This window comes from Bos javanicus, chromosome 23 (genome assembly GCF_032452875.1).
Source record: "Bos javanicus breed banteng chromosome 23, ARS-OSU_banteng_1.0, whole genome shotgun sequence".
Classification (NCBI taxonomy): domain Eukaryota; kingdom Metazoa; phylum Chordata; class Mammalia; order Artiodactyla; family Bovidae; genus Bos; species Bos javanicus.
Genome location: NC_083890.1, coordinates 37,331,160 through 37,351,407, shown reverse-complemented (window position 1 = coordinate 37,351,407; position 20,248 = coordinate 37,331,160). Strand labels below are relative to the sequence as shown.

The window sequence follows — 20,248 nt, the reverse complement described above, 5'->3', positions numbered from 1 at the left end:
CAAAATTTCTCTTATTTAAGCTAATTGAACATTTTCACCATTCTTTCAGAAATAATACTACTATGAAAATGTAAATACAGAAGGTCTTCTAGATTTTAAAAAGGCTTAACAGCTAGTAATTATATTTATTAGACTCACAGTTTCAATAAATTTGTGGAAATGGTCATTTAAAAATATTAGTATTTTGAAAACTTATACCGTCTCAAAAAGCAGCGTTTACTCACAGTTAGCATTAAATATTTGCATTAATATTCTGTTTTACGCCCCTTAAAATTTTCTCACAGACTCTGAAATCATATGCAGTTAATTTAGAATTTGGTCCACTTCAAACTTGTTTGATTTTTCTCGTGTACTGAAGAGAATTATTTACTAAGCAATTAACAGTGTAAATATGAGATTTTTTTTATTTGGTTCACCTAGGGAGCCCAATTATTTTGAAGAACCTAAGTAGAATGATTTGCATATACAAAATCAATGTATAGATAAGTTTCAACATTAAGGTGTAGTCTCTAGTTTGAAACATCTCATGGGTAGTCAGTTTATGTTGTTATATACTTTGAAACTTAAATTGCATTTACTTTTAAATACTAACTTAGGTCTTTCACTAACTCAGTGTCCTACCCTCACCTCTGTTATTGGTCAGCTTTTTTGTAGATGATCAAATGTTTATGCATTGAACACCCTCTTCCTTAACATTTATGATGACTACTGTAAAGGTTTGTCTTTTCTTTTTTGCTCTGGACTTGAAGGCCAAAGTAAGCAGGTGTTGCATCATGCTGAACCCAATTACACGGGATCAAGAAGGATGCTGGGTGAGGGGGAGGAGCAGTAAGGTACTTTCCTTTGGGAATGCCCCACCATCTAGTGCCAAGTTCATTCCAATTCATAGCCAAGCATAATAGCCAATTGTCTTTGTCAGTGCAGTGTTTCACAGGCAGTTTCTCAGATTTTTTTCCCTCTAATTTCCTAGGGGAGATGGACTCGTCTCTCTCATTTCTGCTGTGATCTATTACTTTTATTTTTAGTTGTGGATTTCTTTTGTTCAGAAGTAGTTTATGTCAACTGTAAAAAAAAAACTTGCTAATTGAAGTTACTGACATAATTTTATTTCACGTGCTTTAGTAAGTCTAGAAAAGCATCTTTTTATTTAAAACTTACTATTAAAGCATATGTTTTTATGATATTTAAAAATAATTTTGATAATTACCCTTAAAAGAAAAAATATTTTTATATCACAATAAAAAATAAAAAAAGTTTTTTCCAAATATGCTGTGTCATTTTTCTCTGTGCATTTTGTCTCTTTTTCTGTTTAGCAGCATATAGAAAAGTTCCAGACCTTGGAACTTTTACTAATTAAAGTTCAGCCAAATTAATAGCTGGGTGAGACTAAGCAGAAAGCAAGAAATATTTTTAAAAATGAATTTGTCATTCTTTCACACAATATTGTGGCATACTTATGGAGAAACTCAATAGCCAAAGAGAAATGACTGCCAAGATGCTAACATGAAATTTTTAAAACTTTCAAAAAAAAATTAACACCCTAAAAAGTTAGGGGGGGGCACATGTAAAAAGTTTGCATCATAGTCAATCTGGAAATCTCATCAGCATCCTTGCCTAGTTTAAAAAAAAAAAAAAGAGGAACAACACAACATTCTGATGGCTAATACTTTTTATTCTGGAGTACTGTGCATGGCCACACTATTGGTCAGTTGTGTGGATTAAGATGTTCAGAGATGCTAAGACAATAACAACAAAATTTCCCTGCCACTCTTTTTGATGAAGCTTTTGAAAGAATACTCCAGCAGAATTAAGGAGAACAGAATAGTCAAGAATTAAGACAACATCAGTTAATTCGGTCGCTCAGTCGTGTCTGACTCTTTGCGACCCCATGAATTGCAGCACGCCAGGCCTCCCTGTCCATCACCAACTCCCGGAGTAAGGACGACATAGGATCCAGGAAAAAAAGGTGATTGAAGAAAAGACCAAGGAGCCATATTCAAGAATGAGAGCTGGTCCATTATGAAAGCAACTCATGTTTGAAGAAAGTTAGGAATGGCATTTCCAGAGAAAAATGGAACCGGTGAATTATATGGTACTTTGAGAATTTAGAAAATAATATTGGATTTTGACAGAACTGATGGATCTGGAAAACATTAATTAACTACATAGAATATTAAACATTTTTTAGAAAATCAGGCAGTTATTAATTCTACAAAAAACTAAATGTGCAGAAGAAACCCTATTGATAGTATACCAGTTGACCATAGAGTGAACAATATCATAGCAATTATACCAATGGAAATACAATTAATACTGTTAATTTAACTAAAAGTTGAGCACTGATTATGTTGGGAGGAGAAGGATAAAGTAGTTTAAAGAGCTAAATCCTTGTTGAAGTCAGCAAATGTTGCCTCAATTCAGGTCAGTCACTCAATCGTGTCCGACTCTGCAACCCCATGAATCGCAGCATGCCAGGCCTCCCTGTCTGTCACCATCTCCCAGAGTTCACTCAGACTCATGTCCATCGAGTCATTGATGCCATCCAGACATTTCATTCTCTGTCGTCCCCTCTTCCTCCTGCCCCCAATCCCTCCCAGCATCAGAGTCTTTTCCAATGAGTCAACTCTTCACATGAGGTGGCCAAAGTACTGGAGTTTCAGCTTTAGTATCAGTCCTTCCAAAGAACACCCAGGGCTGATCTCCTTTAGAATGGACTGGTTGGATCTCCTTGCAGTCCAAGGGACTATCAAGAGTCTTCTCCAACACCACAGTTCAAAAGCATCAATTCTTTGGTGCTCAGCCTTCTTCACAGTCCAACTCTCACATCCATACATGACCAGTAGACAAACCATAGCCTTGACTAGACGGACCTTTGTTGGCAAAGTAATGTCTCTGCTTTTGAATATGCTATCTAGGTTGGTCATAACTTTCCTTCCAAGGAGTAAGCGTCTTTTAATTTCATGGCTGCAGTCACCATCTGCAGTGATTTTGGAGCCCCCAAAAATAAAGTCTGACACTGTTTCCGCTGTTTCCCCATCTATTTCCCATGAAGTGATGGGACCAGATGCCATGATCTTCGTAACAATCAGTAAATCTAGAAATAGCAGAATAAGCATCAGTACTAAAATGTAAAAGAAAAGACAAACATCTGAATTATTTAAAAAATAGGTACTTTTGGGGAATGGTAGGGGGCCATGTTTTTCATAAACTTTTACAATTTAGGGTATTTTAAAACTCTTTGCAAATGTCTCTCCTAAAAATAAAATTTAATTTTTAAAGGAATAATGGTGTTTAAATTGTCAAGGAAGTAGAATAATTATGGATTGTAGTTAACTTTGTACATTTTTGTCTCATTATTTTCTAGAGTTCCTGGAATAACTATTGCTACAGATATTATCTGTGGTTTTCCTGGAGAAACAGACCAAGATTTTCAAGAAACAGTGAAACTTGTTGAAGAGTACAAATTTCCAAGTCTCTTTATTAACCAGTTTTACCCAAGACCAGGAACTCCTGCTGCAAAAATGGAACAAGTTCCAGCACAAGTGGTAAGACATTTTTCTTGTAAGATATAAACTTTAGCCAGTAGCTATAACAGTGCAGCTGTGTTGCCTACCTTCACGCAACCAGCTCGTGGTATGACCCTTAAGTTACAAATTATGGAGTGTTTGTTCCCAGTTGGGGTCAAGGGCAGGGAGACCTTAGTACACTAAATGACCTTAGGCGACTAAAATGTTACTTTTTTTTTTTTTTCCTCTTGGGGAATGAGGGTCAGATAACACTGGGAAAATTTTTTTAAAACTTATATTTAGTACTAACTGTATTTACAAGATAAGTCCTTGAATGTTTGAAAATAAGGCAAAATTTAAAAATCTGTGAGTGAAGGAGGCTTCCCTACTTCATAAGAGCTGCTTTTCATAATTTGTTGCTTACTGGGGAGTCCCCTGGTTTTCTTCCCTTTCCATGGGATAGATTTGATGCTGTCTCTCTATTTCGGATGTGGTATTGCTTTCACAAGGAACCTCAATTTCATCCTTACACGTTCATTGATATATTAGAATAAGATGACATGAAATAAATGTGAAAGAGTTTGAGATCCAGGAAAGGCAAACTGTTTCCCAGAATGCCCCAGAAATTAATAGCCTCACACAATTTCTCACACAATAGCCAATTTCAGTTAAATTCATTGGCTCAAGATGAAAAAATATTAGTAAGCCTTAAGAGGAAGTAGAATTTTTTCAATGAAAAATTTCTGCTTTGTTTCTGATAACTAAAACAAATTGTGTGCCACCATTAATTTTTCATAAACATAAAAAGAAATCAAATGAATTCCTTGCTTTTTATATCTAAATTATAATTTTTTTGACATATAATATGCATACAACGAAATTACCTCTTTCCAGCATGTGGTTTTTCAAATTTTGATAAATGCATTCACTAGTGTAACTGCACCTACCATCAAAATCTGGAACAGTTCCATCAGATCCCCTCAAATTCCCTTTTACTTTTTTGTAGTCATCTACTCTCTCCATCCCCAGCTCCTGGCAACTACTGTTCTGTTGTCCTTAAATAGTCTAATTCATTCTTTTTTAAACTTCTTTAATAAAAAAAATTTTTTTGAGCTATGACATACATGCAGAAAAGTGTGTTTCTAGATGTTTTCTCTTCATCTCTTTTCTGGTTTCTTGCTGTTTGCTATAGCGAGGAGCGAGGTGAACAGCAGCAGTGACGTGTTTGGTCCCTACAGAAGTAGAGCTGCTGTGCACCCACGGGGCCGCTGGAAATACAGGCTCTGAAGCCCCGCCCCCCCCAGACCTCCCCATTCAGTCTTCTTCTCCAAGTGATTTGTGTGTACATTAAAATTGTGGTCTTGGAGAAGACTCTTGAGAGTCCCTTGGACTGCAAGGAGATCCAACCAGTCCATCCTAAAGGAAATCAGTCCTGAATATTCATTGGAAGGACTGATGCTGAAGCTGAAACTCCAATGGTTTGGCCACCTAATGCCAAGAACTGACTCACTGGAAAAGACCCTGATGCTGGGAGAGATTGAGGGTGGGAGGAGAAGGGGACGACAGAGGATGAGATGGATGGATGGCATCACCAACGTGATGGACATGAGTTTGAGTAAACTCCAGAAGTTGGTGATGGACAGGGAAGCCTGGTGTGCTGCAGTCCATGGGGTCACAAAGAGTCGGACACGACTGAGCGACTGAACTGAACTGATCCTAGTTTACCATTGCTTTACTCATCGGTTTTTAATCTGTCTTCAAATCCACCTAAGGAATTTCTAACTTTCTTTAATTAATCTATTTTTTACTTCTAGAGTTAAAATATTCTTTTTTTTTTTTTTTATAGATTCCAGTGTTCTGATGAAGTTCCCCATACTTTCTTCTGTATTTTTTTTAACATGTTTAATCAGTTACCTTAATGCCCATACTGAATTCTCTAATATCTGAATCTAATGTCAGTTTGTTTGTATTGACTTTTTTCCCTGGATTTTGATGACTTGTCTTCTCTTTCCATATATATGATCATTTTCATTCTATGATTACCTTTGTCTATTAATTTTTAAAAAACGGCTATGGGTTCTAGATTGTAATATATCTTCCTCTGGGAGGACTTTGGTTTTGTTAGACTCTAAGGTAAGGACTAATATTGCAACCGATCTGAGATTGATTTTTGAAACTATTTTTTAGTCTTTCTGAGGATTGGGTTATTTCTAGCTTGCCCTAACTTTTTGAAGGTGGACAGTGGCGTGTTGGTATTTAACAGCTGACATTCAGTGGGATGGTTTCTGACTTGTAGCTTTTCCCGATTTCCATAGTGTAAATACTTTCACTGTTGCCAATTTCAAATCACCAGTGTGATATCACTCAACATCAAATTGGAAAAAGAAACACATAATCAACTCTTGGAACTGGTAAAAAGCCTGAGCAAACCAAAATTCTGTGGTGGTTACCAGGGCCTTTTCTTTATAGGAGGTTTTCAACTTTTAATTTTTGTCTCTGTAAGCTCATGAAAACGCTTAAGGCTCTGCATAGTTACTCAGTCTCTTAGCTTTTACTTGGCTTCTCAAGCTGCCATCCGCTGCTTACAAATTGATAAATACCCAGAGGGGAAATGTAGATTCAAATATTGAGCTTTTCTCTAGGATCTTCATTTTTCAGGTTCTCACTGCCTTGATAGCTTTTTGATGTTGAAACAGTACATATTATAAATTTTATTTACCTTTTCTAACTGTTGTTGGAAAGATCACTGGTCTGATACAAGCTGGTTTGCCTTAGCCAGAAGCAGAACTCTGCATAAAATCAGCTTTCAGATGCTTTTTATTTTGTTCTTTCATCTTTTACACATAACCCCTTAGCATCTTCCTTACATTTTTAGACTTCAGTCATCCAGCCCTGGTATAGCAGAACCTTTTTTTTTTAAAATGACTTTATATATTTTAGAGCAGTTTTAGATTCAAAGCAAAATTGAGTAGAAGGGACATAGAGGTCCCTTATGGTCTGCCACATACACATGCAGCTTCCCCTGATACCAGCATCGCTTGCCAGAGTGGTATGTTGGTTACATCATTATCACCCAAAGTCAGTAGCTTATATTTCATTTCACTCCACATTCTGTGGGTTTGGGCAAATGTGTAAAGACATGCAACTACCGTTATAGTATCGTGCAGAATAGTTTATCTTCAATAAAAATCCTCTGTACTCTCCCTTTTTGTTGTTCCCATGCCCTTCAATGCTCCTGATTATTTTTACTGTCTTCATAATTTTGCCTTTTCAACTATGTCATATAGTCAGGATCCTAGAGTATTGTAGCCTTTTCAGATTGCCTTATTTCACTTAGTAGTATGGAGTTAAAGTTTCTCCATGTCCTTTTATGGCTTAATAGCTCATTTCATTTTAAAACAACAGAAATTCATTGTCTGACAATTCTGGATACTAAAGCCCAGAGGCAGGCCCCTGCTTCTCTGGACGACACAGGAGAATCCTTCCTTGCCTCTTCCTGGCTTTGGGTGGTTTCCTGATCGTCTTCCCCTTGCTTATATCTGCCTTCATGGTCACATGATGTCCCTATGTGTCTCTTGTCTTCATATGGCTGTCTTCCTGTAAGGGCTCCAGTCAGAACAGGTTTGGGACCCACTGTACTTCTCACCTCAACTTCTTACATCTGCAGTAACCCACTTTTCAAATAAGGTTGTGTTCTGAGGTTAAGGGGTTATGACTTCATCATACAACACAATCCACAGCACTTCTCTAAATGTCTGTAATTATGCTCTAGGTGAAAAGTGTAGCCTGAAAGACTTTGATCTTTATAAAATTCAGAATCTTTAATAAAGGGAAATAAGTATTAGTGATGAAACTGTAGAGGCTTTCCATCAAAGAGAGGATGTATCATGTGCCTTGAATCTCATTGGTTTTCTTAAATTTATCAAAAGTTAACAATTGTCTACTTTAAAGTAGGTACTTTTGAAACTCCTTAGTAACTAGACTTCACTAAAGTAAAACACTGCTACCAAATACTCATTGGAAAAGACTCTGATGCTGGGAGGGATTGGGGGCAAGAGGAGAAGGGGACGACAGAGGATGAGATGGCTGGATGGCATCACTGACTCGATGGACGTGAGCCTGGGTGAATTCCGGGAGTTGGTGATGGACAGGGAGGCCTGGCGTGCTGCGATTCATGGGGTCGCAGAGTCGGACACAACTGAGCAACTGATCTGATCTGATCTGATCTGATCTGACCAAATACTTAGATAGGAAAATTTTCTCTAATTTGTTTCCTTATCTAAAAAAATCAGTGATAACAATAGGCTCTAACCCATACTGAAAGAAAAACAAAATAACAGTTACTTTCAAACAACACTTTTTATCCTGTCTTTAGAATGCCTCTTAGTGAAAATATGTTGTTGCCTTGAATATATTTTATTTCCATTAGAATCAGACTCCCCAGATGTTCTTTCAAAAGGTCAAATTTGCATGTTTATATTTTCTATTTCATTGAGTCTTCCTTTCTTAGTCTTCATTAATCTTAAGTAATTCTATTAGTATTTTAAAAATTGTGGCTGAGGTTCTTAGTCTAACTAGAAAAGGTAACATAAGTTTAAAAAGTCCTTTGATTCTTAGCTATCATTTCCAGACTTTCTTTTTAAGAAAATTTTGATGAAGAATAAATAATGAAACTGTAATGAAGTCTGTGTTTTAAGAGGCCTATGACTTGAAAAAAAATAATTTTTAGGTGACAAGACTAGCTTTGGAATGCTCGTGTTGGTTTAAAACATTACCTTGTAATATTAAACCCACCTGCTTGCTTGTCTTACGTCTTGGAACCAGAGATAGAGATAATGTGTTTAGATCTATGTTAGCATAAAATACTCATAACTCACTCACATGCAGTTTCTAGTGCATTTATCCTAGGGATGATGCTTCTTCCTCAGCTCTGAAGAGTGTAGGTGCTTGTTTCTGAGACAGCTGCAGGGCTATCCTTAGGGTAGATGAAGGTGGCTTCGCTGAAACTGTGCCCAGCGGATTTCGCTGAGGGAGTGAATTTCTGCTGGAGGTATTTCGGATCAGGGCTAGGTGACCACTTGGAATAGATGTCAAATAAGAAATGTTCTTAAATCATATGCAGATTTAAGAACAGTGACATATAACTGCTCTCCCAAATCTAGCTGCCTATGAATTCTTTAAAAAAGCAGAATGGAGAAATAAAGCAGATAGATAAGAACTTTGTCACTTTTCTCTAAATGTTTTTAAAACTTACTGTTGTTTCTGAGTATGATGTAAAAGTTTAACAGCTTAATATTTTAGAGAATCTCAAGTTGCCTTAATGGAAGGAATTCTGATATTTTTACCTTGCTTGATAGCATAATTACATTATTTACACAGTTTCTGATTTTCAAATTAAACTTTTTTTTTGGGGAGGAGAGGGAAAAGTATTTTCCAGAGTTTTTATACTCTAGATTGTTCATTGTATTTTATTCTAAACCAATTTCCAATCATACCTCAAGGCAAGCCCTTTTTCTCATGATCTTTTTCATTTGATTTATCTTTTCAGAAGGAATATTTTGGGTTTCTTAAGCAGTTAATTGCATTTGGTTCCTATAGTGGGTCTTTTAAGTTTCTTTTTTCTGGACATGTCATATCTCTTTTTACTTCCATTTTTGATAGAGTTTTTAGCCTGACAATAGTTTTGTTTTTATAGATTTCAGCAGATTACTTAGACTCTTTTATGGTGACTCTATAGTAACAGTGAGAAGTATGAGCTGGGTTTTCATCCATATAGGTGGTTGGGAATCACCTACCTTGTATGAATTTTAATACAGATGGTATTCATTTAACAAATGGAGAAGCAACCTGAATGGTCTGTAAGGCCCCTTGAAACTCTTAATTGTCTTTGATTCTCTATCATTTGGTCTTAAGGCCACCATTCAAACCAATATTTAGAAACTTTGGGTGCTTTAGCTTCCTAGGTCATCCACTTAAATATGTTTTCTGCATTTCCCTATTCTTTCACCTTTTCCTTTATTATAAATCTGATGACTTTTTGTTTGTGTAATCAGTTAATTAAATGGCCTTTTCTTGACTATAAACTACTAATAGTAAACATCATAATTTGTTTTTTGTGGGGACTTGTAATGGTGGCAGTAAGACCAACTGTGGTAGAGAGAATAAATGACTCCCAAAAATGTCCACAGGCTAATCCTCACACCTGTGAATGCATTGCCTTACAGAATAAAAAGGGCTTTTAAGATGTGAGTATGTGAAAGCATGTTAAATGGGTAGGCTCAGTGTAATCTCAAGAATTCTTCTAAGAGGAAGGCAAGAAGGTTAAACCTACAGAGAGGAGATGTAAGATCAGAAGTAGAGATCAAGTAATATGCTTTGAAGATCAAGGACAGGACCATGAGCTAAGGGATGCTTGTGGCCTCTAGAAACTGGAAAAGGCCAGGAACAGATTCTCCCTTAGATATTCCAGAAGGAACACAGCATTGCCAACACCTTGACTTTAGCCCATGAGACATGGTTGTAGGCTTCTCACCTCCAAAACTAGGAAAGAGGTAGCATCATTGAGACCACTGTTCATCTTTACTGCCATAGGTGGGTTTTTGTTTGTTTTTTAAGGTGATTGCTCCTGATTCCTCTCAGCCTGAATCATTCTTCAAAAAATCCCATCGCTCCCTCCATGAATCCTCACTGCCCCTGCCTTGATTTCTGCACTCTGAATCTGACCTTTTGCCTGCCTGCCTGCCACTTACCTTTTTATTAAGTCCTGATGTGACGGTAATGAACTAATTCCATTGTCATGTAAATCAGTTCTCATGTAGTCAAGCCCACAGGACTAGACATATGTAGACTGTAACTCCAGGATGGAGCCATGTTTTGCTCAGGATGGTAAAGATAAGAAAAAGCACAGATTTTTGTTGGTACCAGAAACCCTTTCATATGACTCTTCTATTAAATACAAGCTATTGTAAGAAAAAATTAGAGATGGCTATACTTTAGAACCATGGTTTGTCTTGAAAACCTTAGTATTTCAAGTTTTCTAAGATAATCCAATTTTAGGACAGTGAAAAGTCAGATATGATTTGAGAACCTTGAGTTCAGTGATAGCAGTCTGAGTTCATACTTTATGGTGACCTCATAGAAAGTTGCTTTTTTTTTTAACTTTTCTTAGAAAAAAATTTGCTTCATATGATTTTTTTAGATTTTTGGCATTTATTTTTAGCCTGCTTATTTTATGAATTTATAATTACCAAATAGTGGGAAGGTATGTGGTTATAAGTCTTCTATCAGATGCTGAATAATTGTGGGTATTCGGGTTGAGAAGGACTGAGTGATTTTGTATTAAATAAAGAGAATATAAACTCTATCCTTTGCAAAGTCATCTTTATTATATTTTAGTCTAACTTTTTTTCAGTGATGATTACATGCTTTGATTCATACAAGTTTCAGAAAAGTTGGAAAGATCTACATAATTCTTTTATGCCTTTTATATGAATTTGATTTATTAAAATTGTAATATTCAATTTGAACTCACTTTTATTACCTTAATAACAATTTTAGAACTGAGTAGACTCTTCGGAGTAACTTCTAAAGATAAAGAACCTTAAGATCTATCCTGTTTTTTGATCTTATATTATTTTTTCTGTGATAACTATGGTTCATTAATAACTCCATATTTATAACCTTCCAAGGGATTTATATGTGTAGTTCCAAGTATTAGAGCTAATGTTAAATGTGTGTTTAGGTCAACATAATATATTTGGTAATTTAATATGACACTCTTTTCTAACTTCTGCCTCTTAGGATCATGTTTATTTCATGATTAAGGACTATCTTTATTTTTGCTACTCATAATAAGATACCTTTATCAAAGTGGTATGTAAGATTAGAAGATACATTGGCAGGGAAAATAACCTTCCATTGTTTGAATATTAATGTGTGCCTGAATCATATAGTCTGTATTTTTCATGTACTTTGTCCTATATTATTCCTCCAACAAAACTTTTCGGTGTTGTTTCATACTTTAGGGGTGAGTTAGGTGAGACTCAGAGAAGTTAAATAAACTCATCCATGGACTTCCCTGATGGCTGAATGGTAAAGAATCCACCTGCCAGTGCAGGAGATACAGTTTCAATCCCTGGGTCAGGAAGATACCCTGGAAAAGAAAATGACAACCCACTCCACTATTCTTGCCTGAAATGTCCCATGGACAGAGGAACCCGGCGGGCTGAAGCCCACGGGTTACAAAGAGCACACGACTGAGCGTGCGCGTGCACATAAGTGACGTGTCTGAGACCCCGTTCTTTTCTGACTCTTGGCGCCATACTCTTATAAACAGTAAAATAAGTATTTATCCCACAGAGTCAAAATAATTTAAGGATATTTTGACCAAAAAGTGTTGGTTTCCAAAGTTGTTTTTCTATCATAGCAGTGATTTCTAAAAATTTTTATTTCTGAAAAATGATTGTAAACTGATAGAAAAGTTGTATACCTCCAGTATACCCTTTACCCAGAGTTACCAGATTTTAACATTTCCCTACATTTGCTTTTTCTCAAGAAACAGACACTTAGACATTGACTTTTCCCCCTAACCTGCAATGGAATATAATCTGAGAAAATACACACGCACACACACACTCACTCACAAAACTGACATCATGCTGCTTTGCCGCTTAATATCTAGTGTGCATTTCCCAAAAACAGTTTCTTAATCACAATATTGTTATAAAATTCAGGAAGCTTAACAGTGATACAGTGCTTTCTCTAATTTACAGTTCAGATTCCAATTTTGTCAAGGATCCTGACATTGTCCTTCATAACTGTCATTTTTCTGATATGGGACTCAGTTCAGAATGTTACATTTAAGCTGTTTAGTCCTCTTTAATCAAGATAGTTTCTCAGATTTTCTTTATATTTTGTGGTGTGTTGACACTTTTTAAGAATAATGGCCAGTTATTTTATGGAATGTCCCTCAATTGGGGTGTGAATTTTCCTCCTGTTTAGATTCATGTCACATATTTGGCCCTGTTTAAGTAAACAAATGATGTTATATCCTTCTCAGCATATCACATCCGGAGACACATAATGCCTTTCTGTCCCTTGCTGGTGATCATGCGGTTAAGGTGGAGTCTGGTTTTCTCCACTGAATACTTATCTATTTTTAGCAAAAGAATGTTTAATCTCAAGTATTTAATAGGATCATAGACAGGGATAAGAAAAAAAAAGGCCTTGAAAACTCAAAAATTTTAGTGATTTAATTCACACTTTCAATTTTATGATAGCTTGAACTGCCATAATGATGTAATTGAAACAATTTTTCCTTTCTTAGTTTTAATGTATTCTAAATCTTTAGATTTTTTCTATCAGTTTTTAATCCTTAGAGTACAATTGTTTTAAACAAGATACTTTTCCCATCTTTTAATTGAAGCATAGTTGCTTTATAATGTTTTAGGTGTACAGCAGAGTGATTCAGTTTTGTGAATGTGTATATTTTTGTATTTTCTCAGATTATATTCATTGTAGGTTATTGCAAGAAACTGAATATAGTTATGTGTGTTATGCAGCAAATCCTAGTGTCCATCTGTTTTTTTATTTAATGTAGTGTATATCTGTTAATCCCAAATTCCTAATTTATCCTTCCCCACCCCTGAACATGACAGTTTAAATTGGGTGTGCAGGGACAGAGAGGGGAAACTAAAATTGGAAAGGCAGAAAAATTGTTTCATTGACGTGCCTGTATATTTACACAGCAAATAAGCACATGTAGAACTTTCATTCTTAAAAATTGTGCATATCAAAAACTTGTGTGGGTCGAGAGGAGCTAGGAAAATTCATGGATCTTTAACATTTGGAGGGAATTCATAGGTCATGAGTGAGATATTTCTCCTGAAATACTGTGATACTTACCAACTCTGTTGGAATATACCCAGTGTCAAAGTCATACTGCTGGAATAAGAAATGTTTTCCATGTATCTTTTATTCCTTTAGTCTTTCCTCTTGAACTTTGTTATTGGTGAAATGAAAAGGCATCCTCTCAAACTGCTTTCTGAGTCATTTTAACTTATTATTTTAGGACAAACAAATATAAAAAGGTGGAGGGCAAATTCTGTATGTAAATTCTGTGGCGGAATCCAGTTACTGTTGGTTCTACTTGGAATCAAGCACAGAAACTTGATTGAGATCACTGGGGACATTACAGAGTTAATGAAAAGATTCAGTAATTGATGGATCTCTTCCCAACTAACTTGATATTAAGTCTTAGAGAGCCCAGGAGCTCCAAGACCCCCCTAGGGAGCAGCCCTCTTTATTCAGATGCTATTAAAATGAAAATCAGAGTGTTCTTCAAGGGTCTAGAAAGGTTATCCAAATGGATAATTTGTCAGGTACCTGAAATCCTATTCCATTAGAGAATTTAAAGACCACTTTGAAGTAGTTTAATTTGATTTCATCTTCTGTTAGCGGCCAGAATTATACAGGGACAGATTGGAAGATGGAAAGAGGCTCTCTGCTGGCACCTCACACCAGTATGACGTAACCACAGCAGTCAGAGTGCCCATAATGACCAAAAACATGGTGCTGGGGAGGGGTTTAAGTCTCTTGATCCCTTTGGAAATTGGATCTGCTGTTGTTAAAAATATAGTTAAAACTATAGTTAGTGTCAAAAAGTCAAAGTGTTAGTCCAGGTATCTAATTCTAGGTCAGTGGGTCTTAGCATTTTTTGAGAATTTGATGACATATGTAAATATATATATATAATATTTACTACACATATATACATGCATATATATCCATACATGTGCATTGTTTCCAGAAAAAAGGCAAATTTTCCTAAAAATGTTAATGTTTTTAGAGTGTATAGGTGTCCTTAGGCCACCCATGGTAAGGAACAGTGTGCAGACTGATTTGTGTCACCTGACTGGCCCTCTGTTGTCTCTGTTGACTTCCTGTCCACAGTTGGACGTTTCCTCAGAGATGGCAGGCGCCAACAGGGAATGCTTGCTGAATGGAATAAAAGGTTAAGTGTAGACTAACCACATAATTGCAGAAGAAGTCTCATAAAAACACTAACTTTGATAAATAGATTCTTTCATGAGGAAGACATACTTGAACATATGATTAGTGAATATGCTTCGTATAAACCTAACAGAGAAAACCAAGTCAAGAACAAAGATAGTACAGCATTTCTAGAAACTGGACTTATAGAGGTCTGAGATAGAATGAGAAAGAGACCGCTCTAAGAGTCATAAAATATGACTGAAGCAGTTTATAAATGGCATTTAAATGAAACTGAAACAACGCGCGTGCTCTGTAGGTTAAATGATTGGTTGGATTTTTTGTTGTTTGGGGTTTAGGGGATGTGGACGTTCTATCAGAATGTAATCATTATTTATAATGAAAACAGTGCAGCCTGATTCCAAACAACCAGTTTACTTCATCATCTGCATTTTGGGGGAGAGACAGTTCAGTTCATGTACTTTATGCTTAGGCAATCAAAGATTACTAAACAGCTGAGGAACACAACTAACATGAAGAATAGGGCCAAAGCAAACAAAGAGAAGTGGGATGAGAGAAAGGGGGAAAAAATAGACACAGGACTACACAGAAGGAAAAAAGCTTTAAAAAAAAAAAAAAAGACCTTGATATTCTCAGAGAAATGAGAGAAAGTATTATATTCCTGAAACAAGATCAGACTGCCAAAAGTAAAGATTTAGAGAATAAGAATAATTCTTGGACATTAAAAGCATGGTAACAAAGTGAAAAATTCAGGAGAGTTAGAAAATAAAGTAGAGGAAATCTCCAGAAAGTAGAACAAAAGGAAATGAGATAGCAAATTTGCTAGGGAAAGAAAGGAAAATTAAAGAACCAATCCAGAACAGGCTAACATTCAAATAATAGGAATTCCAAAATAAGTAAACAGAGAAGGATGCAATTATCAATGAAATGAGTCAGGGATATTTCCTGTGACTATAGGACATGAATTGCCAACAGAAAGCCATCACCCCGAGACCAGCAGTATGTATGAAGACTAGACCTCTACTAAGACAAGAGACATGATCCAAGTCACATTAAAAGGATCTGTAATCAGAATGGCTTCAGACTTTTTAATGGCACCCAGAAAATGAATGATGCCATCTCAGTTCTGAAGTAAAATGCTTCCCGTCCTAGAATTTAATATCTCACCAAAGTATCAATCAGGTTCCAACATACCTCTTTTTCAGAAAGCTTTTAGAGAATTTCTGAGCATCATCAAAACAAAGGAGTATACTGAGAAAGGATTTAAGACAAAAGAAACAGAAGACTCAACACAGATGAGAGGCAAGCAGAATCTCCAAGACCATGGTTAAAGAGAGAGCCATGAATCAGAAGAGCTTGGAGAACAACCAGACTAAACATTTAGTCTGAGGGAAAGACTTCAAGAAGATTAAAAGGATAGACTACTTCATGTGAATGAATTTCTTGAACAAAGTCTTAGATAAGTGGAAGGGAATTGGGGATTGAATTAGCAAATGCATAGAAGATTAAGTAAGTGAGAAAAATGACTTTAACTCCAGAAAAAGAAAATATACATAAAAGGAAATGTGATCATAGTTGTTACACAGCCAGATGCTGCATGGCATGTGTATGATGTCATCATATCAGGAAGTGGAGCTAGGAAACATACAAGTGAACAGGGGGAGGGGAAGGTGTGAAAGCTCATGTCCTATAGTGAAAGATCCATGTGTAGTATTTAAGACTAAAAAGTAAGGATAGCAATAAAGACATGTTTACTTAGCAATATGGTGATAAATAGACTAAATACTACTGAGGAAGCAGAATTGGGAAAGGGCAGCTGGGAAGGATGTTGAGGTTGACTCTGTCAGATTAGATGCAGGTATAAATGATTTTGGAAAACAACTGAAAAGAAAAGCAAATGATGGGGAGATTAGGATTAAGAGAGTTGCTAAAACCAAACAACACACAGAAAAAAGAGATTACCCCATCACTGCAAACTCTCCAACCTAGGAATTTGTCGCTGCTGCTGCTGCTGCTGCTGCTAAATCGCTTCAGTCGTGTCCGACTCTGTGCGACCGCATAGACGGCAGCTCACCAGGCTCCCCTGTCCCTGGGATTCTCCAAGCAAGAACACTGGAGTGGGTTGCCATTTCCTTCTCCAGTGCATGAAAGGGAAAAGTGAAAGTGAAGTCGCTCAGTTGTGTCCGACTCTTAGCGACCCCATGGACTGCAGCCTACCAGGCTCCTGCATCCATTGGATTTTCCAGGCAAGAGTACTGGAGTGGGGTGCCATTGCCTTCTCCAGAACTTGTCGAGGTGCACATAAAAGCCAAAGAAGAGGCCAGCGGTGTTGAAGGAGAAAAAGAGTTATAAAGAATGCATAGCTCTTTATATGAGCTATAACCTATACGGCTAATAGGTTCATAAAGAACTTCCAACATTGCTCTGAAATTTAAAAAAAATAATAATGAAGCTTATGGTCATCTGCTGTTTGTAATAGAGGAAACCAGTTTATCCAGTCACTGGGTGACAAGATGGAGGTTGAAAGTTGCTTAGTCGTGTCTTGACTCTTTGTGACCCCATGGACTATACAATCTGTGGAATTCTCCAGGCCAGAATACTGGGGTGGGTAGCTGTTCCCTTCTCCAGGTGATCTTCCCAACCCAGGAATCGAACCCAGGTTTCCCGCATTGCAGGTGGATTCTTTACCAGCTGAGCCACCAGGGAAGCCCAATTGCTGATAAAATGCATGGAGCATTCAGTAAATCTTTGAGTAAATGGATAAATACTTACCATTGTATAGTTATGAGCACTTTGAAAACATATAAAGCACTGTATAAATGTCAAAAAATAGTGTTTGGACTTTGACATTTATTAAAGGTACTTTAAGCATAACTCTTAAAATCATCGTAGTCAGGTATATCCAGCTTTTTCTAAGATACTCTTGTGATTTTGCATTGTAAACGTGCATGTATGTTTACCTAAAGGCCTTTTCTCCTTTTTTTTTTCACCTTAGGATCATCTCCCAGTCCGAAAAAAGCAGAAAGCACACAATATTCACAATAAGTAGCTATCAGGGTCTTCTCACTTAGCTCTTCCTCTTTGGAGACAGAAAGATAGGTGAGAGATGAGAGATTGATGAGGGTGTGAGAGTGGTTTGAAGAGGCTGAGGAAGGAGTCCTTCCCTGAGCCCCGAGGATATGCCTTAGGGGATAACTCCCTAAGAACCAGGAGCCTGGCTGAAGTGACAACAGTTGTACAACCTCCAAGGAAGTTTGTAATCCTGGACTTGGTAGAAGCATGCCCGTCTTCTCATTACTTACTAGTCAGGCCTGTCATTTGGTACAGAAACCTACCCTCTCTGGGCATTTTTTTTTTCCTGCTTGTGTGAACATGGGTTAATTTCTCCAAAAGCTATTATGTAACATGAATTACATTTAGCTGGAGTTGTCTCGTGTTGGAATGGGCACAGCGCAAACCACAGCCACTTTATGTTCCTCCTATCTTGCCCTTGGTCTAACTTCCCAGGCCTCAACCACCTACCCACCTCCACCTGCATCTTTCTTGACAGTGGCTGAAAATATTGTTTGTCTTAGAGCCAACCTCAGAAATTTCCATCCACTGGCTGGATGCCTAGTAACCTTGTTCTGCAACGTGAAAAAGAATCGACTGATTTCTGAAGTGACGAGGACAAGAGAATGGAGAAGATTGAGCTATATATTAAATTGTCTTCTGGTTATCAAATAAAGAGTCCTCTGTCATAAAGGCCAAAGATAAAAAAAGAAAATGTGTATGTTTAATACATAGAACAAAAATAAGTCTATTTTTGATGTAGGACTGGAGGAGAAAATAGGTCAAAAAGCCCAACCGTCCCTGAAATGAATTTTAGACTCTTATTATTGATGTGATAGGGCAGAGAGAGATATGGGTGATGGTCGCGTTGCTGATAAAAGTGATTTTTTAACAGTAGATGCTGAATTAGATGTAGAAAGCAGAAGAGTTATCAAAACTACATTGTCATGTCTGACCTTCCAGGTCCCAGTCGTGGAATCATAATAAAAACGAGTTGTGGGCTTATCTCGAGATGCAGCAATAACTGGCGCAGAACAATTTTTGAGCTCTTTGAATAGAGTGATACCAGGGGTTCTTTGGGGTCATGAAGGAGATACATTGGTTTTGATCAGTTTTTAGAACCATAGAGCAGCTTATTTGTGGGTCAGAGAAATTTAGTTTCCTTCATTCTCGTGTCATCGTTTTTCCCCTTGGGTGCGAGGGGGGTTAGCCTCTGGAAGCCATGATGAGGCTCTGAGCCTTAATAGAGTTTGTGCAGATCCAGACTGTACAACCCTGTGCATTTCACTATGTTGGGCTCCAAACTCACCAAATGTTAGATACAGTAAAAGCATGTTACTACCTCTCTGTAAAGGACAGGAAGGAAAGTATTTAATGCCAATACAGAAAGACATAGGACTCCAGGGCACTAATTAGAAAAAGCCAACCTGCATTTATTTTTATCCACTTGCAAAACAGCATTCTCTCATAGTTACATCTCTGATACAACTTCCTATTTTTACCTTTTTTCAGTTATATAATTTGTCCTTACTAAAATGGTTTACAGACATCAGATGTTGTTATTAAGCAAGTAGACAAAAAGTTTAATAAAATCACTTGTCCCTGTCCTCTCCCTAATTTCAAGCAGGTCATAGCATAGTCAAACTTTGGAGACAAAAATAAAAGCCATGAAGTGCGTAGATGGCAGCGGATTTGTTGCCTGATGCTGTTCACTGGGTTGTGTTGATGGGCCAGACATCCAGAGGGTTTTAGCACCGTTAACTGGCCGTTCTAAAATACCACGGTGAGAACAGTTGTGACGTGTTAAAGGGATTTAAAAAATTTTTTAAGTGACAGTGAAACCTCTTCTTGTATTGGTAATATTTATATGTATGAATTGGTCTAGAAATTCTCAAATTGTGTGAAAGCAAATTTTATAGGAATTAGATTAAGCCCAGTTTCCTTTCCTTTGCCAAACTGCTCAGGTAAAGAGTACCCAAAGGGATGGGGTGTGGGAATGGAAAAACCTCCGTGTGGAGGTAATATTTATTCTTGCTCAGCAAGTGTTTGGGTTATGTTGTAAAAGCTAGTACTGAATGTATGGATAGCGAATCAGTTATCTGGCTCTATTCTGAACTGTTATTGGTTATTTTATTTACTTGTTTATTTTAAATGTTAGTAGCTCAAGTCGTGTCTCACTCTTTACAACTCCATGGACTGTAGCCCGCCAGGCCCCTCCATGCCTGGGATTCTCCAGGCAAGACTACTGGAGTGGGTTGCCATTTCCTTCCCCATGGGATTTTCCCAACCCAGGGATCGAACCCGAGTCTCTCACATTGCAGACAAACTTTACCATCTGAGCCACCAGGGAAGCCCTTGTGGGTAATGCATGACTTACAGCTGTTGATTTTGTCCTTTCCTAGTATTTTTTCTGCTTGGCAAAAGAAACCGGTGCTGTCCTTCCCCATCCTGTGTGTAACTTGTCAGGGAGAGGAGCAGTTTTCGTGAGGGTGTAGACATGCTAACAAAAAATGTTGTGTACATATAACTTGACTCAAAAGCAAAGTCCCATGGAAATAAGTTTCAAATTCTGGAGTTTTTATGATTATCATCTTGAAGCAACATTTTACGGTTATAAAAATAACTATCAGGCATAAAATTAATTTGCATTGACTTAGTAATCTGTATACAAACCATAAACA

General features: G+C 37.0%; 1 protein-coding gene across 6 annotated transcripts in view; it reads left to right on the top strand.

The window, feature by feature from the left end:
• The window catches only part of CDKAL1 (CDK5 regulatory subunit associated protein 1 like 1), a 730,510-nt gene that overhangs the window by 489,004 nt on the left and 221,258 nt on the right, over nt 1–20,248 (top strand). For all 6 annotated transcript variants that reach the window (XM_061398740.1, XM_061398739.1, XM_061398736.1 and 3 more), the window contains one exon: nt 3,365–3,545. In XM_061398740.1, coding sequence (XP_061254724.1) covers nt 3,365–3,545 — 181 coding nt within the window. The remainder of the gene's footprint in view (nt 1–3,364; nt 3,546–20,248) is intronic.